Source organism: Lipotes vexillifer, unplaced genomic scaffold (genome assembly GCF_000442215.2).
Source record: "Lipotes vexillifer unplaced genomic scaffold, Lipotes_vexillifer_v1.1 scaffold397, whole genome shotgun sequence".
Classification (NCBI taxonomy): Eukaryota; Metazoa; Chordata; class Mammalia; order Artiodactyla; family Lipotidae; genus Lipotes; species Lipotes vexillifer.
In genome coordinates this window covers 3920661-3947878 of record NW_006772681.1, presented here as the reverse complement: position 1 = coordinate 3947878, position 27218 = coordinate 3920661, and the positions used below count along the sequence as shown (strand labels likewise).

General features: G+C 40.2%; 1 protein-coding gene across 2 annotated transcripts in view; it reads right to left on the bottom strand.

Annotated features, from left to right (window-relative positions):
- Positions 1–27218, bottom strand: part of NCOA6 (nuclear receptor coactivator 6) — a 52262-nt gene that overhangs the window by 12480 nt on the left and 12564 nt on the right. The window contains exons 4-11 of one of the 2 annotated variants that reach the window (XM_007447792.1): positions 22359–22487; positions 20974–21813; positions 18797–18943; positions 15163–16279; positions 12512–12633; positions 6410–9361; positions 3388–3456; positions 266–302 (exon numbers count right to left, since the gene is read on the bottom strand). In XM_007447792.1, coding sequence (XP_007447854.1) covers positions 266–302; positions 3388–3456; positions 6410–9361; positions 12512–12633; positions 15163–16279; positions 18797–18943; positions 20974–21813; positions 22359–22487 — 5413 coding nt within the window. The remainder of the gene's footprint in view (positions 1–265; positions 303–3387; positions 3457–6409; positions 9362–12511; positions 12634–15162; positions 16280–18796; positions 18944–20973; positions 21814–22358; positions 22488–27218) is intronic. The other variant, XM_007447793.1, reaches the window with a different exon arrangement.

Genomic DNA, 27218 nt, shown 5'->3' with positions numbered 1-27218 from the left:
GCTGAGGGCTGAAAATGTTATGTCATCCAATTTTGAAAACAACCACAAAAGGCAGGAACTTAGCCATCAAGTTTTGTTAAAAGAAATGTTACCTCTGAGGGGTTGGTACTCATGACAGCTCCCTACTTCAGCAGGGAAAAAAACTGGTACAAAGAGTGAAGGAAAAGGACAAGGTGAGGAAACGTTTAAAGGTTGAGAAAGATGATACCTTTCAAAGAGGCTTAATGCCATATTCATGCTAAGTCTGCAGAAGTGATCATCTTACCTTTGTCCAGAGACTATGGCAGCATTTGCCTCGAGTTCTGTTAAAAATACAAAGGACAGAAATGAGATGTAGGAGCTTCTGGTGTATATGTCCACAGGGAGAAGCTAGGTGTCTATGAGAATTCTGAATGCCTTGTTTAGGCTAACGGGTCTCCATGCACAGCAGGATCCTCACCCTAACGTGGTAAACAGACAGAGTTGGCATGGACACAACTCAGTTGTCTGGAGCATAAGATACTTACTCAGTCTATTTTTATTTCTACTCCATACTATGAAGTAATCCTGTTTGGATCAACGTAACTAAATTACATTGCCTGGTTCATATTTCATCCAGCTATAACTATTTTAGTAAAATAATCCTCTTCCTCTCATGCAGAAGAGACTGTTTTCATTCTTAGAATATCTCTTCCCTCTTGACATATTTTTTTTAAACAGTAATCTTCCAATATGTCTTAAATATCTATTAAGGATGCATTCTCCTCCAAAGGAATTCCTGAGTTTTAGAGAGCAGACTGCTTTACTCTGAGATATACACACCATTATGTTCCTCTCTTCCTCAACCTCTCAGCAATGCCCTCTAAAAAAGGAAAATCTCTGTCATTTGTCTAGCAGGGTTTTGCTTAAATGAGCATCCTATGCGTTTACCAGGCACTTCTTTATTAGCACCAGCAGGAAAACATCTTCTTCCTCCATTATATGCCTTTAGGTAGTTCCATCTTTTCCAAAAGACCATCCCTGATGCATCAGATAGCAGTCATCTCCCCTGCCTCTGGTCTCCCACAGTCCTTTCCCTGTCCCCCGTTTCAGGGAATTCAACACCTGAAACACAGTGTACATGTCTAACCTACCCTACTTATTACACAGTAACCTCCTTGAAGGCAGTGGAGTCAGAGTGACTGGGTTATTTTGACCTCACTGCTTATTAGCCATGTGACCTTGGGCAAACAGCTTGACCTCTCTGTGCTCAATGTCTCATCTGAAAAATGGCGATAACACTTTACCCACCTCAAAGTTAAAAAGATTAAATTAAATAACACATATAAAAAACTCAGTACAGCAGCACTTAGTAATAACTCAGTATTAGCTATTATTAGTATTGCTATGATGCTCATGTTGATGCAGCCTTCACGTAAAGAGGCTGTCCTACTCTGCCTTCAATGAAAGATGCTGGCAGAGGAGAATCCATGCTTCTCATTTGTTATTTAGCTCCCCATATCTAACTCATAAAACCTGGAACCCCCTCCACAAGAAACAGATACCAACTCACTGAGTCTCTGCTGCCTTGTTGGCTCTGCTGGAGCAAAGAAACTCAGGAAATGTGTACTCAGAAATAAAAACGGCTCAAGTCAAAAGAGGTTTACTACAAAAAATTTTGGTTAGTTTGCTCTTTTGAAACAAAATTCAATGCTTTAGACCATTTTAACACTATCACAGCTAATTCATATAAGTGGAGATCAAAGGGGTTTTGGTGAAGGCAATTGTTGGCGTAGGCAGTATTTTAAGGAGATTCATTTGAGCCAAACTTTTAAAAGGAACAAGATTCTACAGCAAATTACTCTGAGAAGGAGGACATATGATATGGTAGAGTCCATCTTCTGGAGAAAAGAGTTGGGGCAGGAGATGGAATTCCCTTCCCCTTTCTAGTTGCTCCTTTTCTCATCAAAAATGAGTTTTACTATCTAATTCCTTCTCTGAAGAATTTGTTCCATTTCTACCCTTCTCAGGTATCATGTGGGTAGTTGGTAGCAAACGAATCTGGGTGGTCTAAAATGTTTTTTGCTCATCCATTTTTTCAGAGGCCTGGTTTTACCCAAAGAATGTACAATAGAAAGTCCTATCCATCATATAGGACATGGCACCCTGAAGCAGGTTTTAAAATAATCACAACTTTTACCTTACTTTTTAAAATTTATTTATTTTTAATTTTTTTTGGCCGCCCCGTGCAGCTTGTGGGATTTTAGTTCCCCGACCAGGGACTGAAACTGGGCCCTCGGCAGTGAGAGCACAGAGCCCTGACCACTGGACTGCCAGGGAATTCCCAACTTCTACCTTACTTTTACTGACTTAAGATTCAAAATTAAACTTTTTTAAAAAAAATTTTGTCAAGTATGTGAACTGTATTGTCAGCGAGACTCTAACCTCCTTGTGGAAAGCAGTCATACTTCTTTTTTTGAGGGGGGGTATCCCCCAATAACCTACAATGACAAAGAGCCAGGTAAGACTAAACTGTAACAAATCTATAATCTTTTTTTTTTTTTTTGCAGTACTCGGGCCTCTACTGTTGTGGCCTCTCCCGTTGCGGAGCACAGGCTCCGCACGCACAGGCTCAGCGGCCATGGCTCACGGGCCTAGCTGCTCCGCGGCATGTGGGATCTTCCCGGACTGGGGCACGAACCCGTATCCCCTGCATCGGCAGGCGGACTCTCAACCACTGCGCCACCAGGGAAGCCCCAAATCTATAATCTTTATCTGCTTTGGCAGTCTAATCTTGACGGCTGTTATTGCCATCAAGATCCTCATGCATTCAGAGCTGAGCCAGCATTTCACAGTAGTTATTTGTCAGATTACCATGGGCTCCACCTTCCAGAAACACCATCCCTAGTGCTATTTACAATATCTTGGTCATGGGAAGAACTTAATGCCATCTAGACAGGACTGAAATGACTCTGACTCCCTGAGGAATGGCTACCTCACTGCAGCAGAGGTTTTCGGAACAAGCCTCCACTCCTGTCATGATAATGCAATTACTGTCTTAATGCAGTAATGCCTCCCACCCCAGTGAGTTACTGTATGCCAATCAGTCAGCTGCCAGCTATGGGTGCCAGGGTCATGCAACAGGGCAAACTCTACAATGGAAACCACCCACGGCTTGGTGGCAGACAATGGGCACTGAGATGTCCTTCTTGAGTTCCCTGGCTGACACGAGGAATGCGTCAGAGAGCAAGCTGGTCAGGGGAAAAATAACTTCAAATAGTACTGCATAAGCTCTGCCACTCAACCAAAGTCTGCTCTGAAGCAAATAGATAAGATAGTTTCAGCCACTTCCTGGCACATTGAGGACAGCAGTGGTTCCTTCACATGTAATCTATTCCACTCAAGAAAGTTTTCCAAGGTGGGCCTTACCTGGTCTGGGAACAGACCCCTGCAGTGCTGTGGCTGGAGTTTCCTTTGGGACTAAACTCTGTGAAGGGGCTAAGGCAAGAAAAAAAAAAAAAGAAAAGAAACAGGGCTTTAACATTCTTTTCTAAACAAAGCAGAAAGCATTGACTGAATCAAGGGCTAAGTAACTGCTGAAATACACATATTCTTAGAAAACAGTACTTGAAGTTAACTTTGAAAGTACAGTACATTCCAAAACTTGCTTAAAAAATTAACTACCTTAACACTCAGTAACAAAGACTAATGCTAGGGGGGTCTGTTTTTCCTTTTTGTATGTGCAAAGATCAAGGAAGGATATGGCCATGAGGACAACAGCACCCATAATTTTTGCTTCTTTGGGTCAAGTTCTGTCCAGTACTCTAAAAAACCCAAAAGCATACTTTAGTAGGCAACCCAAACCACTTTCAGAAGGACAATTATACCATTCAACCGTAGCATTTAAAAAATTGTCTCAACCCTCTAAAGACTACATACCTTGAAACCTGAAATGAATCATATATTGTGTACTTTTCTATAGCACCTGGCAAGTGTGATGGGCAAAAAGCAGGTATTCAATTCATATTTAATGAATCAAATCAATTTGATATGTTATCTACTTATTTTATCTAACAATTACCAAGAACTTACTAGGGGCAAGGCTCTGTGCCAGGCACCCTTAGAGACCAAATTCCATTCTTCTTGCCCATCAGGAATTCAGTCTAGTATTAAAGATATACACAAGTGGTACTCTGGAGTCAACTGTGATGTTATATGAAGCAGATTCATAAAGTATAAAGTACTATGGGAGTCCAAAGCAAGGGAGATCAATTCTCGATTGAGAAATCTGAAGGTACACTAAAGGGAGAAACATCAGAATTAGGCTTTGAAGGACAGAGAGAACTCAGGCCCTTGAAGAGGAATGGAATAGAATACACAATGTACTCTAGAATGGGAACTTCTGGGATCATACCGTAAAGATCGAAGACATAGATATGCCACAGTCACTCAAGGTTATGCCCGCCCATCTTGACGCTCAGTCTACCATCCTAGATAAACTCTACAACAATAAGTTTTACCCTCATGTGGAAACTGTGACTTTTGTAGATTTCTCTCCCTGCTTAGTCAATGATGCATCTGTGTTAAGAATTTATTTTGGATGCTTATCTAATAAAGCCTAAAACTGTACCTTAACTTTTATTTTTTACTCCAGTATTGGTTTCTCACACTTTCAAGGTAAAAGCACAGAAGCCCCTTGAAAAAGAATGGAAATAATCTTAACTGAAATTGAGAAGTTTTTTTTCCAACTACTGGTTCATCTCCCTAATGCTCCTATATTTCTCTAGGATTACACAGGATCCAGATAAAAGTTATTAACTTCATCATTATTCTCTTGGTATCAGAGGGAAAGGTTCCCTGAAAGGAAGCAGAATGGAAACATTTAATAGTGGAGAATATATTTAAGTTACACCAGGTTTTAAAAAAATTCTTAGGGCTCACTTACATCAACAGAACTAGAACCAGGAATATACAGCACCCAGCCCTATGAAGTCTCTGTCTCCTCCAAGGGCAGAGAACTCCTTAAAGACCTTTATCCCTCCCTGTATCTCTAGTTTTGAAGTGAATAGGCAGAGAGAAGGGGAATTAACCTTTCCAGGGCTCTGTGTGAGGCAGTGTGCTGGCTTTTACGCTAAGCCCGCTCAATGAATCTTTGTATAAATTCTGGGAGGTAGGAATTACAATCTCCAGTTTACTGGTGAAGTACATGGCTTACAAGAGGTTAAGGGATTTATCCAACTGCAACTGGTACCAGTGGAGCTAGAATTTGAACTCTGATCCTACCAGAAGCTTGTGTTCTTTCTGCTCCTCCTCCTGCCCCTCGAAGCATTTTAGCTGCATAAACAGGTGCTATTGGCTGGCCTAGGATACAGCAAAGGTCCTTTGAGTTATGGCAGTGTTTGACTGATTCCACTCTGGAGAAATAGAGCTTCTGTACCACTTAAGCCTCACAGAAGGAGGAACATTACGTATGTGTGGGGGGGTGGGGGTGGGTGCGGGGGGAGATGCCAAGGGAAGGAGGGGAGATGTAAGGACATCTACGTTTCCATCATTAGCCCGCCTTACCAGTACATAGGAAATAACCTGAACTAGAAATACATGAATGGAATGGTCTAATTTTCAAAGAGATTGCATCAAAAAGAAACTGGCAATAAGAATTCTTTACCTATTATTGAGTGATTACTATATTCTAGCCCCGTGCTAAAAATGTTATATACATTATCTCATTGAATTCTTACTACTACTATTGTCCCCATTTTACAAAGGAGGAAACTAAAGTTTGGAGTAGTCAAGTAACTTGCCTAAGCCCAAACAGCTGGTATATGCTGGCAACAACCTAAGCCTATCTCTCAACCACTTTGCTCCTCCCATGTCTATTACCATGAAAGCTGGTTTTCTGGAAAGCTCTCCCCTAGAGTAGCCAGTCAGAAGGGAAGAGTCCCTGGGATAGAGTACAATGAGGAAGGGGCTATGAGAAACCTGCTCTGAACAGTTGAGAGCAAGTCTTTACCACAGTAAGGAGAACCTGCAGAAACTGCTGTTTACTCTTAAGGGACATGGTTAAACTGGAGGCTCACAGTATAGAATTTGAATGAAAACTGAACTCTGAGCTTCAGTCTTCTCACCCGCAGAATGGGGTTAGGGCTACCTGACATGGTTGGTATGAAGATGATGTAACACAGGTGAAAATGCTTCTTTGTAAAATGAAAAATTTTATGTAAATAAAAGGTATATGATTATTTCAGGAGCTGAGAGAGAACCATATTAATGAATGTAAACAACGTGGGATTTTAAAAGGGTATATTTCCCAATGTACTTCAAATAAATGAAACTATCACTATTGCCATTTAGCCCATTCTTCTTCCTCCAAGTAGAAAAGGAGTCATGCTTTCTCTTGTGGGATAGGTCATCAAAAATTGACACGAGATGATGCCAGGCCCCAAGTACATACCTATGCTGGGTAGAAGCTCTGGATGAGATCCCACCTTCTCCTCCACTAGGCCACCTGCAAGTGGCTCAGATGCTATGCCAATATGATTGTTTTTTGTGGTCGGCGCCGCGGAGATGAGCTCAGAGGGTACCAGAGTGGTTACTATCGAGCGTACACTGGTGGGGAGAGTACTGCCAGGTAAGCTGGGTCCTGCTGAGGCGGAGCCTGGGCCCACAGGGCTAGAGGTCATTTTTAGCAGAGTGGGTGCTGGGGGTGTTTGGGTTTTACTGTCCAGCTCTGTGGATAACTGCTCTGTTGCCATGAGCCCTGGAGCTGTGGTCTCTAGCCCTTGGCCTTCAGTTTCTCCATCTGCACCGTATTGTTCTTCCCCTTTCTCAAGAGAGCCTGTAACTTTTTTACATGCCTTGGTCAGCAAAATCTGGCCGATTTTGTCCACTTTTCCTTTGCCCTTACTAGATGAGACTGGGCTTCGCCGGTTGACAGAGGAGCCTGGACTATTGGTCAAAAGGGGAGAAACCACTGTGGTTGACTGTGAAGAGGGCAGAGTGCTCTGATCTGCTGAGGTGCTCACCTGAGGACTAGTCTCCTCTGGATTCAGTTCTTTTACTTGCTGGACAGGGGGATGAGGAGGGACAACTGGAGAAGTTGTACAAGGTGGGGAAGGAAGCTGAACAGGGGTGGCTCGTGAGTTAAGGACCAAGGGTCGACCTGTCTGTATGTTTGCAGCAGGACTACTGGAGGGGGCATTAGACAGTACAGGAGCAGAAGAAAATTTTATATTCTGAGGTATGTGTAAAGGGCCAACGACTGCAACAGAGGGAGGGATCAAGCCAGAGTTGGTTGTCAGTGGGGTTGCAGGAATTGTGCTTGGCTGTGATCCTTTCATAACCTGAATTATTGAGGATGAATTGATAAAGACAGGTGTAATGAACTGAGGCCGGGCATTTGACTGAGCAGCTGACTGTCCCTCAGAAACCATAACCTTGCTACCCACATTGGGCATTGTGACAACTGTTGACATTAATGCAGACTGCAGGTGAGTTGGCAGAGCTGCTGATGTGTTAGCTGAAGTTGTGATGGGATTGGAAGTTACAAAAACAGTTATCTGATTTGGGGGCAAAGGAGTGGAAATGGAGGAAGAGCTGACAGGTCTTGACATTACTTGAGGGATGCTTGGTGCAACATTAGAACTGACCTCACTCAGTTCTGGATGCACAAGAGTTGAACATGGCTCGTTACTGTGAGGTAAATTTAGGGAATTAGAGGGTTCTTTAGAAGACGAATCCTGCAGTGTGGGAATGACAGATGCTTTTTTCAGGTCCTCTCCAGAAACTACTGGAGGTGTTACTTCCAGATCTGTAAGCCCAGGGGGTTTAATGGTCACATTAGGAGCTCCAGAGTTATCAAGAAGTTGACTTAACGATGTTGGTGCTTCCCTCATAGCAGGAGACACCAAATTTTTGTTCTCTTCGATACTGGGAAGTTTGTTAGTATCCGAAGGTTGCCCATCCTTTTTGGATTGATCTTCAGGGGCAATTTTAACTTCTTGGGCGGGGACTGCTTTTAGCTCAATGTTTACCTGCTCCTTCCTACCCTGGGAATTCTGGCAGTCGCTGTCCTGAGGCATAGTCAAGCTCTCCTTGTTATCCTCAAGAACACCCCCTATTGCAGCCACAGGCATGGTAGGATTCTGAGGATTCAGCCCGCTGTTGTTAGGGAAGCTTCCAGGTACAGGGGGGTTGGCCAAAGGAGTAGGACTGACCAATACGTTTCTTGGCAACTCCACATTTTGCAACAAGGTTGCATTAGTTTGAGAGGCAAGAGTAAGTTTAGGGGCTTTTGAATTTTGTCTCCCTGGACTTGGGGTGGTTTTCCTACTTGACCCAGGACTAGACCTGCGACTGTTGCTTGGACTTGCCCGTTTTGTTGCTCCAGAATTAGACTGCTTTCCAGAATTCACCACCACAGAATCTAATTTGTGAGTCTGTGGGGCAGCAAAATTGGAAGGATTGTTCATGGTAAGATTTGAAGGTGCTTGTCCGATGGCCTTCAAAGTTGTTGGATTTAGCCCCTGTTGATCAAAGCCTCTGTTTAAATTTGGCCTGGGAGGTAAAGGAATATTAATCTGTGGAGGGAAGAGTCCTGCTATGGAGGCATTGAGTCTTTCTGGTGATAGACTGATTTCTGAAGGTTCTGTGCTGGGAGGGCGGTTGTTGGGTGTCTGAGGATAATAGGGTCTGGGGCTGGCTCTGTTTGGTGTTTTAGGCCTAGATGTTTGGGTTGGGGCAGCCACATTTGGAAAGTGGTGGCCATGAGAGCTGGGCAGGGAATTTACAGGAGGCTGCTGGGGAGTTGCACCTTGAGTTGTTGAAAGGGGTGATGGTCCAGGTTTTGGCCCTGTCATCATTAACTGATTCTGGGAAACCACTAAATGTGAAGGCATGTTATTTGGGCCTCCTGAGACAGATGGTACTTCATTGCCACTTGCTTCAGGGAGTGAGGACATCTCTCCCAGTGGTGAGCTGGAAGGATTCTGGGGGTTCTCCTGGTATACCATTTTCCTTGAATTGCTTCCCAAAGGAGTATTCACAGGCATTGGCATTCTTTGCTTATCAGGTGATGGCGGCACGGAGGCAGGTCCTTGCAAACTGACCATGACAGGCACACTGCCACTCTGTTGCATGGGCATTCTCTGGGAGTCCGGATTCAGGGGGCCCCTTGGGGGATGGACGCTCTGGGAGACTGGAAGCCTAACTGATTTGGGGTCCTGCTGCATCATGAGCATCATCATCATTTGCTGCTGCTGCTGCTGAGACTGTGGCTGACTGGGGGGCGGCGGTGGCTGCGGTGGCGGCTGCTGCTGTGGTGGCTGGGGTGGGGGTGCCACATGCTGCATGAGCTGAGGAGGCATCTGCTGAAGTGGCCTCTGTTCAACTGGTTGAGAAGGATAACCTAAAACAAGCCCCCAAAATCAGGGAAGTTAGATTTTCAGCAAGAAAAGCTTTGCTACCTTTAGAGTATAGCCAAGAAATACTCATCTAGGTTGCACAGACTGTGCACAAACAGCTCAGGCGTGCCCATTCCCAGGGGGATAGGGGCAGCCCCTCATTCTTTGACATAGGCAAAGAGGCACACTGCTTAAGGAAGCAAAAAGCAAAGCGTCAAGAACCTGGAGCTCCTCAGTCTTCAGGGTTTGAATGAGGCATCACTGCACTAAGACTCTAATAGACATTGTGCTATGCACTGAAACTGGCCAAGTCTATACCAGCCAGACATTCAGATGACATGAGAAAAACTCCATCAACAGCAAACAGTTAACCGCCCAGCACTGGGGTCTCATGCAAGCATAGTAAATATTTCATTGTACTTGTGAATGAAGCATTTAAGAGTCACTTTTTTTCTGTTAGCACAGATTAATTTTTTTAAGACTTGGTTTTGTTGAAAACGCCAGCATTGAAGATAGCCTTTTTATTCTTTCAACAGAAGTAAAATATAAAATTCTAGGATTCAATTCCTTAAGGAAGAGGGATTTAAAATTACTCCAACCCATTGGCTTCACACACCATGCTGCATCCTTCAGGCTCAGTTCTTTGGGAAACCCAATGAATTAAACTGCCCCTCCGACGTCAATCAGTTCAATAAATAGTAGGAGCTAATAGAAGCTGATACACACATTGAAAATAAAATGAGGGCACTGAAGTTCTTTTTACGAATGTTAATTTCTGTTTACTTTCTTACATGTAAAACTTTATTTGGAGAAATATTTTCTATGAATCCATAATTGAAGAATAAGCAAGAAGCACAGCCCTCAGGAATAAAAAATAATTTCAGGAAAAGAACTCTGAGGGACAATGCCTTATAGATTTCTAGAAGGCAACATCTCAAATGATTCTTTCTTTTGTGAAGATTTTATTTGGCATTTTAGAACCAAAACCTTACACAATCAGCAGAAAGGATGAAAAGATCATTAACCAAGAATAAAGGTTGTTCAGTGGGGAAAAGCGGGCATATAACTGGGATACATACAATTTCACAAACTAGATTTATTTCACTGTTGCATGAAAAATACATTAGGAAAGTTTTACGAAGGTACAGGCATAAGGACAGCTGGCCTGGCAGTCAGAAGAAGTGTTGGCTCAAGATTTTCACAGAGCAGCTATCAAATGCTGCTGATCCACAGGGTCACACCCTGTGTTTAATAGCTAATCAATGTCTTCTAGCCAATGACAGACATGGCACCAATGAGTACAATGTGCAGAATCCAGTTTTGAAGTTTCATTTTAATCCTTTTTTGTTTTAGGCCCAACTAACCTCTTTACATTTATAAAGCCAACAACATATGGTATTTCTATAGGTTTAACTCAGGTTCCCATGTTAAGAACTGTAATTTCTGTAGAAGCCTTGATGTCAGGGCTATGATACAAATGCCTTTTTCTTTAAAATTAGGCCACCAGACAGCATAAATACCAAAGAGAGCAGCACAGACAATACAGCAGCCTCTCTCGAAAGTAACAGTTAAGGGCATGGCTACTGTAAAGGTTCCAGAAGCTGGAGGCAGCAGTCCAAAGGGCATTAATGTTAAGATAGATTGGGTTGTTGTAACAGAATGGTGGAGAGGGAAAGCTAGGACACACACACGTGCATATAACATAATAAAAAACCAAGTTTATTAATCAAGGGATGAAAATTCATATGCCTTTAGGGGCCAGACCGGTGATGAAGAAGAGAAGTGGGCTGGTATAAGACAGTAGTAGTTCTGTGGACAGAGCCAAACTGCAGAGCTGATGCTCTATCTAAAGGCATTTAAATTCAGGTTTCTGTTTGGTTCAGGATGCTGCATGACAATTCAAACATATCGTAGGCTATAAATTCAGCCTACAGGCTTCCAGTTTGCAAACTGTAGAAAGGAAGCAATAATGTGTGTGAGAACCCCTGGGATTTAATAGAAGAATTCAGATGTATCTGAGGGAAGAAGGCACCTTCCTGTTCATAATGCCTCTGGACCACCACCAAAGACTGGTGACCTCCCAGCCTCAACTGTGCTGCTGTAACTCACTGATGGGAAGTGTGGTGTGCCCAAACAATTTGTAATAAATAACACCAAGTACTGACATCATAATGAATTCACTTTTTTTTTTTTGGATTCACTTTTAAAATACATAAATTAAGGGTGGACTAAAGTTTATCCCTAAAATAACATCACTTACACTTACATGCCAAAAAAGGAGGTGGAGGAACTAGAAAGGAAGAAACATAATCCTTTGTATACACATGGAAGTGTGGCCTAAATGTGACAGGCTTGTGTGTCTTCAACTGTGTCACAGGGGAATAAAGTTACAAACCACTGCTTAGGCCAAGATGAACCAGGTATAGAGACACTGTGGCAGCTGACCTTGGTTCTATAATACCTAGGTTGGAATGAACGAATTTTAGGAGGCTTTTTCCTCTTCAACATAATTTTCAACATTTAGAGGTTGATATTATTTTATAATCAGAGGAGGATACAACACAGAGGGCTTCAACAATATTGGTCCTATTTATTATTAACCTGGGTAGGAAGTACATGAGTGTCTCTTTTATTACTCTTTACATATTTTTTATGTTTAAAGATTCATAATAAAAGTTGTATTTAAAAAATATTATTTTAAACCCTGGTAGTTCTCTGCTTTAAGAAAGCTCCAGTAGGAAAGGCTGCAGGAAAGGCAGGCAAGCAGGATTAGAGTGAAAACATCTTTTCATTTAATCTTAATCCATTTTGATGCCAACTAGAACCTTAATATTGACAAGAATAAAGAGGCACTTGACATTTTAGTCTGATTTTATGAAGACCTAAAATAATGAAGACTAATTTGAGCAAAATACACACACACACACAAACACACACATACACACAAATACATACACACACATGCCTTCAGAAGTAATATTTGAAATTTTTTAACTTAATATCAAGGCACAGTTTCCAAATACTAGACACATTAAATCACCAAAGTAGCCTAGTTAGTACACAAAATAAAATACTATTGTTTCCTTGAAAAAAAGACTTATAATGCTGTAAATAAATGATGACAAGCATATAAACTTTAGTTAACATTTTATCACCTGGTGGTCGGTTTGAAAATTCTGGCAATTTAGGACCTGAGTTGTCCAAGTTAATTCCTTGTTCTCCAGGCAATGGCTGCTGATCAGCCTCCTCCAGACCAGCTGGGCGAGTATCTGGGGTGCTAAAACATAAATTACACATTTGAGAGTAAGTTGTATAGTTTACACACAAAACTAAGCTTAACCCCTCCCCTGTTTCTGAAAAAATCCATTTGCATTATCATTCTTAGCATTATTTACATCTCTCTAGTCTGATACAGTATTCAATATTTGGCATAAAAAAATCTGCCAATTTCATTAAATGTTAAAATCCACTTATTTTAATAACATGGCTATTTACTCAAAGCGTTTTCTACAAATTTCTGATATAATGATTTTCATGTAATCATCCATCCCTTAGATGTTTTAAGGGATCATAGTTTGGGCTATCAATATTATAATGTACTGTGCCTATGAAACCACATTATCTTTAGGGTAGCTATCAAATTCAACCAGGGAGTCCAGATTCTTTTTTTTGTGAATATTGCAGTGGTGGCTCCAACAATTCATAACACCTTGCAAGAAGCTGCAGATTGGCTAATGAAAGTGGTATTCAGAGAACAAAGAAAGCCGGAGAATACCAGAACAAAGCTAATTAATTTTGTTGCAGAAAGTGTATTTAACAGACATCCCCATTGGCTTTGGGATGCTTTCAATTTTACCTGGGTGAACCTTAGAATTTTTAGTGGGGAAGAAAAAAATGTTACCTACTAACACCCACATTCCCAAAGAACCAGAGTGCTCACAGCCCTCATTTTGTTTTTAATCTTACTCTTAGCTGTACTTTTCTTTTCTACCTTTTGTTTCCCTTTGCCCTGATATTGGTCACCCACTTTTAGACAGTATTTTACCTTACTGTACTCTCTGTAGTTTCATAAGCCTTACCTTAAATCCATTTTAAAAGCCCTAGCACATGGGAATTTAGAACCTGAAGCAGGTCCTGAGCACATGCAGATGCCTATATCAATTTGCTCCTTATATGACTTCTCTCTCACTTCAAATTATAGGCAAGGATTCTGCAGTATCCTTTACTTTCAAAGAACTGTATTGCTAAAAAAAATATCTCAGATACCTGTTCCAGTTACCTCATGTTATGGATGAAAAAACAAAGGCCCACAGCGGTGTTAGAAAACAGATCCAAGGTTCCATAGTAAGCTAGAGGTAGAATTGGGAGCATGCACTCTTACTTTTAACTTACTGTCTCCCTTCCTAGGAGCCTTGATGCTATATAAGGCCCTTTTCACAATATGTATCCCCAACAAGTAAGCAATCTCCCTAAGTGCTGGTGCTGACAGCAAAAATCCATACTAATGGCAACTGAAGAACCTTGCAATTTTACTCCTAGATTACTGGGAGGAATAAATATTGCCACAGAAATGTTATTCCCACACAGGTTGATAGTAGTAAAGAATTTAACTTAGAAAGAGCTATTGGAAAAATCAGATAACCAAACGGGTTGTTAATTCTGAATTCAAGAAAAATATAGGTTGTTAATATACAATTATTGAATATTGATTTATAAGATTCAAGAAAAAAGTGAATACAATATTAGAGTACAACCAAAGAAATATTGTGAGAAGGCTGAGAGAAAGGCAGTTGGTTTTATCTTGAACATTTCTGTTTCCTTAACTAAAGCTCTCCTATTCTCTTCTATAGTTCTAGCAATTTATTTGAATTAACCTGTTTTACACTCCTCAGTCACTATTTTCTGGTAATAAATGTCTCTGAATTTCAGTTTTATAATTAAAGGCAGAAAATCCAGTTTAATCAATATTCCCTTTGGAAACATTTTATCAAGGCCAAAAATATAACTTAAATTAATGCTTAGCTTCAGGAAATGTAATATAAATCAATTGCCCTTCCTGCTGTAATCTTGCAAAAGAACTCACCTTTACCAAAAGGGTAACTGATTTAAAAGATCCAATCATCTTAGCATGAGATTTTAAGCTGCTGCTGCTGATAAAGAGCCTTTAAAGGAAAGGCACCTGTACAAAAAACCATTTCTATTTGAGAGACAGAAGGGAGTCTCCATAAACGGTTTTCATTTCCAAAACACATACAGCCTTTCTGGTTCCCCAACAGTCATTATAAACCTGACATGCTTTGTGGAGTTGCAGTGTGGCAGCACTTTCAGGCTCTGAATGCCACAACCCTCCGGAGAGTACAGACTTAAGAGACATATATCAGTTGACTGCAATGTATGAACCTTGTTTGGCTCCTTATTTGAACAAACTGTAAAAAAAAATTAATTTGAGATAATCAGGGAAATGTGGACACTGTATGGAAATGTGAGAATATGAAGGAAGTATTAGTTTTTCCAGGTGTGCTAATGGTATTGTGTGGTCATAAAAAACACAAAACAAAGACAAAACCTGTCCTTATCTTTCAGAGGTACATACGGAAATATTTAAAATGAACTTGCTTTAAAATAACCAAGAGGATAATGGGGAGAGCATAGATGAAGGCAAGATGGATTATGAGTTGATAATTTGAAGCAAGGATAATTTCATTATAATATTCTTATTTTATACATGTTTAAAATTTTCCATCAAAAAAAGTTGTTCACATAGAAATAAATGAATAAGATTTTAGGCAAAACTATCACAACCTACTTTAGATCCTGCTGACTATTTTTCTTCTTCCGAGGGGGTTTCTTCTTCTTCGGTTTATTTGCGTTGGTATTATTTTGTTTATTGTTTACCCCAAAATGGCCTGCAGAGATATCACTCTGCAATAAGTTGACCAACAATGGGCTTGTTAGCGTGACATCCTTATTGACCGGGAAGCCTGGATTCTGACCACAGGACATCTGATTTCCATTGGGTGCTCCACTGAAAGGTGCATTGAAAGGCATCCCATGGCCTGAGAAGTGGTTTCCCGAGGCACTGTTTCCCTGCATGGCCTGCACGTGGGGGGGGACCATGTTGCTTTGTTGCATGCTAACGTCAGGCATCATCTGAGACAAGCTGACATCGTTATTTGCTGTAGTAGCAGGATCGCCATGCGGCTGGGCCATATGTGGGCTGGGCCCTGGTGGCCTCAAGACCTGCCCCTGAATCCCCATAACCTGAGATGGACTGTTGTTCACGGGCCCTTGCTGGGGCAGCATCTGTCCCGACATCTGTCCCGTAAACTGCACCATGTTTCCTTGCATGTTTGGAGTTGGTCCCCTCATTATCTGTGCTGGTCCCGACATGACATTAGATTGATTCTGAGTGTTAAACTGTTGCTTATTCCCTTGCATCTGATTGGTCATAATCTGCTCTATCATTGGGTTCTGTTGAAGCAAAACTTGCCCCTGAGGCCCCATTATCTGGTTATGTGGTGCCATCATTTGTGGGGCCTGCTGGGGAAGCATCTGCTTGGGTGGGGTCATCCTCTGGGGCGAGGGCCCAAGATTTTGGCTCTGAGGATTCACCATCATCTGACCCTGTGGCATAAGCTGGGCCCTTGAAAGGATCATAGGGTTCTGAGGGTTCAAGGTTCCTTGTTGCTGGACCATCTGGCCCTGGGAGGGCACGATCTGTTGGTGCATGCTCATCAGCTGAGATGGTGGGCCCTGCTGGGGCTGGCCTTGCATGTTGCCCAGGTTCACCTGAGGAACCCCAGAACTACCAGCCTGTTGGTTGTTCATGTTGCCATGAATTCCCATGAGGCTGGGCTGCATCATATTTGGTGGCCCGTGGGACACCTGCATCTGGTTTTGAGGAGGACCAGCTCCTTGACCACCTTTAAAAAAAAAAGGCACAGTTTCAGAAAGTAATACTATTATCTTGCTGGTATTAAGATTCTCAAATTACCTTAATTAGAAAAACACAACTCACCCATATCCACTGACCAACATAAACAAATGTGCTGTGCTTAACATACTTCTGTGAGTTTTCCATAGTATGGATATGTGACTGTGGCATATATTCTCAGTGACCATACAATAGAGAAGGAGAAACTGTTTCTTTACTCCTATTTGGTAACTTAAAGATAACATTTTGAAGATCAATAAAGTTTATTTTCTCTTAGATTAAACAAAGAGAAAGGCAGCATCTCATTATTTAAAAATGATGTGCAGCTACCTTAAAATGAAGAAAATTTATGAAAAGCACTGTAGGCTAGTGAAATAAGCTCTGCTTTAGATGAGTCAGGAAACAAAAAATGTGATGTTGCCGCTTAAAAAAACCTCAGCAAAGTTGAGAAGACATTTAAAAATGCTCCTTGGAAAACTAATAATGACTCTCAAAGGTTATGCATGTGATATCTGGATTGACATCCGGATGTTACACTGTAAAGAAAAGAATAGCTAATACTTCTTAAAGACAGGTCTCCTCTGCCCCAATGTGGCAAAAATTATTTAATCTTGATCTGGAAGCTGAGCCTCTGGTGGAACTAAAAGACAATTCAGAAGCTGCAGACAGAAGACAGTCAACAAAGGATGTTAAAACTTCAGTGACCCTCCCCTGTGGCAGTCCCTGGTGGACCATATGGGACATGTTTTATTCTTCTAAATTATTTCTAATTCAGACAAAGAACACTGCCTGGCTTGCTGCAGTGTTTACTTATTGTTGGGTCTTTGGGACTTTCCTATAACTGCTTATATTATCTCTCCCTTTTTGCAGAATAACCTTCTAGCTTATTTTATCTGCTCCCCTTTTTTCATTTTTAAATGGGGACTAAAAAGTGGTAGCCACAATGAAGTTATGAGCCCAGTCCATGCTCCAGCCAGGAGACAGGGGACAAACTGTCCACTGTTAATACAATCCAGATTTTTCCTGAATCCTAAGGAAGATTTTCTAAACTGGCCTTAAATTGAATTCCATGACCACTGTATATACTATATACACTAATATACCAGTGTATATTCATCCAATCAACAATTATCTATTGAGTACCTAATATGTACAAGGCATTTTTGGTACTGAGGTAACATCAACAAACAAGATAGATCAAATCCCTGACCCCTTAGAGTCTAGCTGGCAAGAGTAAAATAACAAAGTATCTTCACAGGAAGAAGTAAAAGCTAACAAGAGAAATAATGTAGGGTAGGAGAAGAGAAAACGACAGACAAGAGTAGAGCTCTCTTAGATGGGATAAACAGAGAAATCAAAACAATATGTGCATGGGGGAGGAAGGCACCATATAAAAATATATCAATAAAATAGTTGTGCTTATGTGGAGGAATTATGAATGATTTTATCACCGTTTTAAAACTTCCTATAGAAAACATGAATTCACATAGCTCAGGAATTATAGGAATTATATCTGCATTAGCAGATAGGGGAAGTCATGCAGTTTGCCCTACCCTTCTCTAAGCTTTCAAGAGGTTTTTTTTTTTTTTAAGTTTAAAACTATTCTCCTTCCTTAGTGATTTACAATTAATGTTGGAACCACATAACTGAACTAACTCCAAGTGAGGATCGGAGTTCAGAAAATATTTGTGCTACCTCAGTCCAAATTTCCTGAATGAGAAAGGGTAACAGGGTTAGTCATGTGTCACCTAAAAGCAACCAGAAACAGGAAGTCTGGGCTTATACAATGTTGCTTACAAATACTTTTTAGCCATTCTGCTCCACACTATTTGTCCTCCTAACCTGTAATGATTAAAGCCTGGTCTTCAAACACCACAGAATTCAGACACTCAGCATATACAATGTTAACATGAACTACAAAGAGATTTTAAAAGCCACAGTTGTTCAAAATGCTATGTGCCTCCATGCCTTTGTACCTATCATCTCCTTTGCCAGAAACACCTTTTGCCCTTTCACTAACTGAGCGGTCAGCAAACTATGGTCCATGGGCCAAATCAGGCCCATTGCCAGTTTGTAAATAAACATGAATTCAGAGTTCAGGAATATAGCTTTGCAGTAGCAGATAGGCAGGTTGGAACACTGCCATGGTCATTCATTAATGTATCGTCTATGGCTACTTTGGTGCTACAACAGCAAAGGTACATAGTTGCAACAGAGAACATATAACCTGCAAAGCCTAAAATATTTACTATCTGGTTCTTTTCAGGAAAAAAAAAAGCTCACCCCAGCTCTACCTCAAGTTTTATCTCCTTTCTTTAGGTGGTTCTAGATTCTCCAAACATTTTACCTAATTTCAATATATCAGTTATTGCCCTGAAAGAATAATTATTTATAGGTCTGAAACTAAAGGGAAGGACCAGGGCTTCTATTTCTCTGTATATCCTTGCTGTCTACCTACCTCACAATGTTCAATAAATGCTGGCTGAATAAATCACAGAAAACAAACCTGCATGCTGGACGTTTTGATTTGCTTGCAGCTGAGGGGCTCCTGAATTCCCAGGGGTAGTTGCTGTGGTCGAAGGCACCTGACCTTGCATAAAGTTCGGATTGGCCTGTCCTGCTGAGAAGCCAGGTGGGAGGCGTTTAGGCATTCCTTAATAGAAAACAACGAGTAAGGCAGTTACCTAGCAAATTTATACTCTTGCTTAGATGTGGAATGAATAAGGAAGGATGAGCTGCATGAAGTCTCCACTGGCTTAGCTCTCTCTGTCACACTGGTAAGATCTTTAATAAGGTTGGGAAAGATGGTTAAAAAAATCAACACAATCTCTTACATGAGCATTGTCAAAATGAAAAAGAAATACTAAAAAATTTACACTTAGAACATGCCAAGGAAAAGATGGCAATCTGCTCCCTAAATGTGATCTGAGGCCACATCACAGCAAGGTTTAGGGCTCACTTTTCTGTAATACAACGGACCCCAAAACTTTACATACTTTAACACAGGTACCAAAGGAATATGCTAAATTCTCTCATATTCACACAAACTGATAAGAACTACTATAAAACAAAGACCTGGGTCCTGATATTAAGCATACATAGGTGATTTTTTTTTCCACTGAGGGAAATGGATGATAATTTCCTTTGTGGAAAATTTCTCCCCAATATTGTGCTTGTCTCTTTGGAAGAGACGAGAGATCAGAAACAATTCACAGGAGCGTCAAAGTGAGGGTATATTAAATTTATCATTACACCTTCCCCTCAAAAGGTTTGCTGAAATACTGACAGCTATGGTACCAAAAACCGTACTCTGATGCAATCTTACTAAAGTAATATTTTCTTTTATAGGAAGGTTTAATTTCAGAAAACAAATCTGTAATAAGGAGAATCTCAGAACCCACTCATAGTTTATAACATAGGCCTGGATGTGGCCAGATCACCTAGGTGAGCACATCACTTGCTCTATGGAAAGCATTAAGACCTAAGCTCACTTAAAATTTTTCTGTATTAGTCCTTTTACTTAAGGGCCAAATTTTCAATGTCCTGAAAAACGCTCTGTAGACAAATATGCATTTGTCCTTTCTTTAGCAGTGACAAGTCCCCATTTGCATGCTTCCATTGTAATTAAATCTGTAATCACATTTGCAGGAGGGACTACCCAGCTTCCACTGATCCAAGGCTAGATGCCCAGAACAGTGAAGTTTGGAGCCGAAACATTCTTGCACTTTCTAAAAACTTCTTAGGATTCAAATATTACCGCCTGCATGTCAGTAAAAGAGAGTGAAAAAAGACTGATGAGCAACTTAATTTCACCAGAAATCATGGGAACATGCCTTTGCTATGTTGCACTAAAGATGCGAGGGTTTTTTTCTGGGTAGGCAATGGGTGTCTTTTGGTGGGGGGTATGTTTATCAGATGACAGTATTACTCTCTATACCTTTCTGAAAAGCTCCAAGCACATTCATGTGCACTAGATCAATGATTAATAAGAATAAATAATAAACATGGAGATGGATAAGTTTTACTGTAATCGTTTTACCTCTCACACATTAAGCTCCATTGCTTTTTCTTCATACAAGAGGCACCTTACAAAATAAATAAATAAATCTCCTTTAGGTATAACTGGTGGAATTCCCTCTCTAAGGAGCAGGCATTGGTATTATAAAACTATAAAAGTCAATGATTTCTGAACTTATTCCCCTTTATATTTTAATCAAATTTAACAAACACCATGCTATTTTACTAACTAGGATTATCAAAATTGAAAATCAGAAGGGCCTTTTCCCCAACAAAACCCTATTCTTATCTTTTCATTTTTGCTCTATTGCATAATCTTAATGTTTTCAACAGCTGAGCAGCTTAAGCTGTTAATAAAATCCTGTTTCTTCTGGATGTTTTAATTTACTAGTAGAAGATCAAGCAAAAACATTTTGAAAAACAAAATGAACACCTCTATATTGAATTTTACCTGCATTTTTATCCAGAGGGCTAGCTTAAACATAACCAGTGAGATGCTGCATAATGTATCAAGTTAACTAAGTCATATCAAGTGTCACCACTATATCCACAAAACCAAATAATTACATCCTTATTTCACTCCCTCCATTAACTCTAAAAATTGAAGTTCTGCTAAGAGCTATCTCTAGTAAATTTACCAACACAAATAGCTTCAGTGTTCCTCACCTCCTAGGCCTGGATGTAAACTCTGTGGCCCCTGATTTGGTGGTTGCTGCTGCATCACCATGAAGTTAGGTGGCACGTTTCCCTGTTGAACCATAGGATTCCGACCCGGAGAGCTGACGGGCTGCTGAAATCCCTGGGGAAGTGGGTTATTTTGAGGTGGCCTTGGTCCCATCTGCTGCTGAGTTTGGTTAACCGTTGGGGAGGATGCAGGGGATCCCTGCTGGAAGGAGGAGGGTGAGGAGGCAGGAGACTTGTTGGTGAGGTGGGGCTGCTGCAGGGGGGCTGGGACCCTAGAGGGCCCTCCCTGCAAACTCTTCATCTGAGGAGCTGTGAACTGGCCTGGGTTGCTCATCTGAGGAAAGTTTGCATGGGCTTGTGAAGCTTGCTGGCTGCCAAAGGGATACGGAGGGGGAGGGTGGGAAGGTGTCTGTACCGTGGCTAAGGATGGTCTTGCCTGGAGTTGCTGTTGCATTGGGCCGGGCAAGGGAGCCTTCTTCCACCCTTGATTTGCAGTCATTGTGCCCAGAGAACTCTGGGCTGGAGGAGGCTGAAGGGCTCCCGAAGGCAGCTGGTTCCAGCCTGGAGGAACAGGCACCTGAGCTGGGGCAGTAAACTGGGGTCGAATTCCCTGCGGCTGCTGCTGCTGATGTTGCTGTGGGGGTCTTGTCTGCAGCTGCTGCTGCTGTGGCTGTGGCTGCGGCTGCAGCTGGGGAAAATTAGCTGGGTTTATCTGTCTGTTCACAGGGACGGGCTGCATTGGGTGATGCGGGAGAGCTAAAGATCCTGAGGGATGACTTTGCTGCTGTATATGGAGCCCAGAGAGGAGTGGATCCATTGCATCTGTTTAAAGACAGTCAACAAAGCAATAATTAACTTACTGCAACCTAGATCCTTCAGCAATCCTACAGTCTTGGCAATTCTGCAAATATAGAGTAAAATCTTCTGGGATCATTCAATGAAACATTAGTGAGCACTTGCTATAATGCAAAGCAACTGCCGAGATGACAGAAAGATGAATCTTGTCTAGAAAGAGCTTATGATTCTAAGTGGATATAAGAGCCAAACATAAAATGTGGAGTATTCTCCAAAGCATATTCTGAGGAGCTATAAGAAAACAAAACAAATACAGAATTCTCAGTCATGGAGTGGCAGGACTAAGTAGGCCAAGGAATAGATTTTTAGGAATAAGAGTAATGATAAGAATAATGAGAAATTCTGAGAAGAAATTCTGAGAAGGAAATGATGACTTTCAGCTTTAAGAAAGTAGGGCAGATTTTACATAGAAGACAGCATTTAAGCTGCGCAGTTAGGAATCTGGCATCAGAGAGAGGTGAATTTTGTAATGATCTGTGCCTCTTCAGTTCTCAAAGATTGGAGGTCAATACCTGACTGAGAAGCAGGGCGAGGAGTCCTGGGCTGCAGTTCTGAATTGGGGCCTGGTGCCATCATGGAAGATGACACATTTCCACCCTGGGGTATCATAACAGTGGCAGGGCTGGTCATCCTTATTAATCCTAGAGAAAAAAAAAAAAATCCCTAGAATAGAGTACTGGCATTGGTACAATGTTTTTAATGAAATATTTCAAAAATATAAGAAGGTATGCAAAATTTTTATACCACCATCTACCTTATTTAAATCTACACATTCTACCCTGCCTCCTTCAGGTATATATGCAGATACACCAGAAGCTGCCTCCTCCTTCCCAATCTCATTCCATTCCCTCCTTCTTATCTTATATCTGGGGTTAACAGTTCCATGCATGTTTACCTTTCCTACATACATAAACTGCATTACATTTTTTGTATGCTTTTAATCTTTGTATAAGTGACACCATTCTGTATGTATTCTTCTTCAGTTTCCCTTTTCACTTAATATTATTTTCTGAGATTCATCCATCTTGGCTGCTATAATAGTGCCCCATTTTATGGAACCGATAAATCCATTCTCCTGCTGATGAATACTAACTTTTCATCCTTAGAATTTTGCAGTGTCATGTATTTGTCCTGTATTCCACAGACATGTAAGAGTGTCTTTAGACTATATACTTAAAATTGCTAGGTTTTAAAGTATAAGCACCTTCAATTTTACTAGATATTGGTAAACTGCACTCAAAAGAGGTTACGCCAGTTTATACTCTTACTAGCAGTCTGAGAACTCCTCTTGCTCCACATCTTTCTAATTGATTTTTATTTTTAAAAAATTTTTTGAAGATTTTTTTCAAGTATTTTACTTATTTGTTTGTTTATTTATTTTTGGCTGATTTGGGTCTTCGTTGCTGTGCACGGGCTTTCTCTAGTTGCAGCGAGCGGGGGCTACTCTTCATTGCGGTGCACAGGTTTCTCATCGCGGTGGCTTCTCTTGTTGCGGATCATGGGCTCTAAGTGCGTGGGCTTCAGTAGTTGTGGTGCACAGGCTCAGTTGCTCCGTGGCATGTGGGATCTTCCTGGACCAGGGGTTGAACCCGTGTCCCCTGCACTGGAAGGCAGATTCTTAACCACTGTACCACCAGGGAAATCCCTAAAGATTTTTTTGATGTGGACCACTTTTAAAGTCTTTATTGGCTTTGTTACAATATTGCTTCTGTTTTATGCTTTGGTTTTTTGGTCGTGAGGCAAGTGGGATCTTAGCTCCCCGACCAGAGATGCAACCCGCACCCCCTGCACTGGAAGGTGAAGTCTTAACCACTGGACTGCCAGGGAAGTCCCTCTAATTTCTGATACTATTAGACTTTCTAGGATTTAGCATCTGTGCTCGTAAGTGAAAATAGCTTATAATTATCCTCTCTTCCTGTCCTTTAATTTTAGCATCAAGATTAAAACAACTTCAAAATGAGCTGGAAAGCATCTTTCCTCGTTTTCTATGCTCTGAAAGAATATGTGTATCTGTCTTTTAAATATTTAGTAAAACTCACCTGTAAAATCATCTGAGCCTGTGGTTATACTAATTGATTCATAGGGAGACAGATTAATTATTTCAATTGCTTAAGTAGTTATACATTTTTCATTTGATATGCCTTATTAAGTCAGTTTTAAATTATATTTTCCAGAAAACTGTTTCTTTGCCAATGCTTTCAAATTTACTAGCATAAAGTTATTCATGGAATACTCTTCTTTCCATTCTTTTTTAAAATTAAGGGATTCCCCTGGTGGTCCAGTGGTAAAGAATCTGCATTCCAATGCAGGGGAAGTGGGTTCGATCCCTGGTCGGGGAACTAAGATTCCACATGCCGCGGGGCAACTAAGCCTGCGTGCCACAACCACTGAGCTCGTACGCCTCAACGAGAGAGCCCATGTGCGGCAAACTACAGAGCCCATAGGCTCTGGAGCCTGCATGCCACAACTATAGAGAGAAAACCCACATGCCACAACTAGAGAGAAGCCTGTGTGCCACAACTAGAGAGAAACCTGAGCAGACCGTGCGCTGTAATGGAAAAAAAAAAAAGATCCCGTATGCCTCAACAAAGATCCCATGTGCCACAACTAAGTCCCGACACAGCGAAAAATAATAAGGAAAATAAATAAATATTTTCAAAAATTAAGATATAATTCACATACTATAAAATACACCCTTTAAAGTGTATGCTTTTTTTCGTTCTTGACATTGCTTGTGCCTCTTTCTTTTTTGTCTTACCAGGATCATCAATTTTAGTTGTCTTTTCAAAGAAATATCTTTTGGTTTTGCTGCTCTCTTCCATTGGGTTTTTTAATTCATACTTCACTTATCTCTGCTCTTACCTTTATTATTTCCTTCCTCCTAAATTATTACTTTGCTGTTCTTTTTCTCAATTCTTAAGTCAGACATTTGGCCTGTTAATTTTCATTTGATGTTCTGCTCTAATATAAGTATCTGAGGGTTCAAATTTTCTTCCAAATGCTGTACTGTCTACATCTCACAAGTTTTGATATGTACCATTCTCATTATTCCCTTCTAAATATTTTCAAATGTCCATCATGATTGCTTTTTAAAAAATCATTGGGTATTTAGAACATATTTTAAAATTTCTAAAAATATGGGATATTTTAGTTGGTCAGGTTTTTTTTCTTCTTCTTCTTCTGCTTCTTTGTTTTTGGCCACTGACTTGACTTAATTGCACTGTGGTCAGAGAAAATGATCTGTGTGTTACCAATATTTGGTATTTACTGAAACCTGATGTGGGAATAACACATGGTCAATTTATATAAATGTTACTCTTGTAAAGATTAAGAATTCTTGAATTATTAGTGTATGGTTTCTGAATATATCCATTATATCAAACTATTCTAATCATATTATTCAAGCTTTCTTTATCCTTACTAGTTTTTGCTCAATCCATCAATTACTAACCCAGGTGCATTAAAATCTCCCCTAGTATTTGCTATCTATATGAATTCTGACCATTTTTGCCTCACATATTTTGAGGCTAGGTTATTAAGAACACAAAAGTTTAACTATCTTCCTGAATTCTTCCTTTTATATTAGACTTTAAGTCCACTTTAAGTGGTCCTTTTTATCCTCAGTAATGCTTTTTATCTGATAAAAATATTGTTATACTCCTTTTTCTTGGTTAATATTCATCTGGATTCTCTATTTTTCTCTATCCTTTTAACTATGAACTGAGACCTTATGTTTTATATCATTCCTGTAAGAGCACATAACTAAATCTGAGATTATTATTCAATCTATTAATCACTTTCTTTTTATCAGTGCTTATAATCCATTTGCATTTATTGTTAATTACTGGCATATTCTGGTTTATCATTTTATGATACCACTGCTTTTTACCCTTCTTTTCCTATGCTGTTTTCCTACTTTTCCTGAATTTTATTGTATTGTTTTCATCATGCCCTTACTTTCTACCCCCCCACTACTAGTTTAGAAGCTATACATTCTATTATTTTAGTGATATTTTTAAAATGTCAACAGACATATCTGACTTAATGTCAAAAGACCATATGTGATCATCATTATTACTAAATAAGTCAACGCTTATTTAGATTTACCCCATGTTTACCAATTATTTAGCTCACCATTCCTTCTTAGCTCTTATTTCTTCCATCTTAGGTTCAATTTTCTTCTTCCTGAAGTACATCCTTGGGCAGTTCAATTAGCAAGGGTCTGTTAATGGTAAATTCTCTTAGTCTCTTTAAAAAGGTGTTTAATTCATACTACTCTTGATACTATAGCTTTGTTTAAAATTCTGGGCTGTTAATAATTTTCTCATCACTTTGAAAATATTATTCTAATGTTTCATGGCTTCCAATGTTGCCACTGAGAAATTAGCTGTGGGTCTGATAATCTTCCCTTTGTAAATAACTGGTCTTTGATTTTGAGTTGCTTTTAACATTCTCTTTGTTTTTCATGCTCTGTAGTTTTACAATTTTGTGTCTAGATGTGAATTTATTTTTATTTGTAGGGCTCAGAATTACTGGACTTCTGAATCTGAGGACTCATGTCTTTCATCAATGCTGGAAAAATTTCAGCCATTCTCTCTTTCACTATTGTCCCTCCTCAATTTCTTTATCTTCTTCTGGAACTCTTTTCAGATATACATTCAACTTTTTCATCTTATCCTTCACTTCTCTTGACCTCTTTCATATTTCCATCTCTTAATTTATTGTCTGCTGTATACTGGGTAATTTCTTCAAACTCACCTTCCAATTCAGCTGTGTCTAATTTGCTGAATAAGTTATTCACTTCAATAATTTAAAAATTTCTATAAGTTCTGTTTTTCCCCCAAATTCTCTTTGTGTTTTGATAGCGTCTTATCCTCTTCTTAGAATTTTCATAATTTTAAACATGCTGATATTCCTATTATCTAGAATTCTGGAGGGAGGGACTCTAATTTAAATTTTATGAATTTGGAGTAGGCTTTATGAGAAATCTGCAATGGTTTGGGGTGAGAGCTTCAAAGATTATTACCACTTTAGGACCACTTAATAACTTAGCTTAGCTGTACCTGGGTCATTTCAATAATACATTAAATGTCCAACATACATAAGGATAGAGAAGACAATTCTACAACAACTCTTTCTCCCACTCCTCAGCTAGAGCCCAGACCAAGAGAGACAAGTTTTGCATTTGTCTCCTTGTGCCACAGTGAAAATTTTCTAATCTACCTTTTACTGAAAATCCTGGCTTCATGAAGGATTCCTAATTCTAACTACTTTATGTGGACCCAAGGCAAGGCTTCAAATTTTATCCCTCTTGGTCATTAAAACTCAAATTTCTTAGCCCCTGCAGCATCTCCTCATTTGTTTACTGCTAT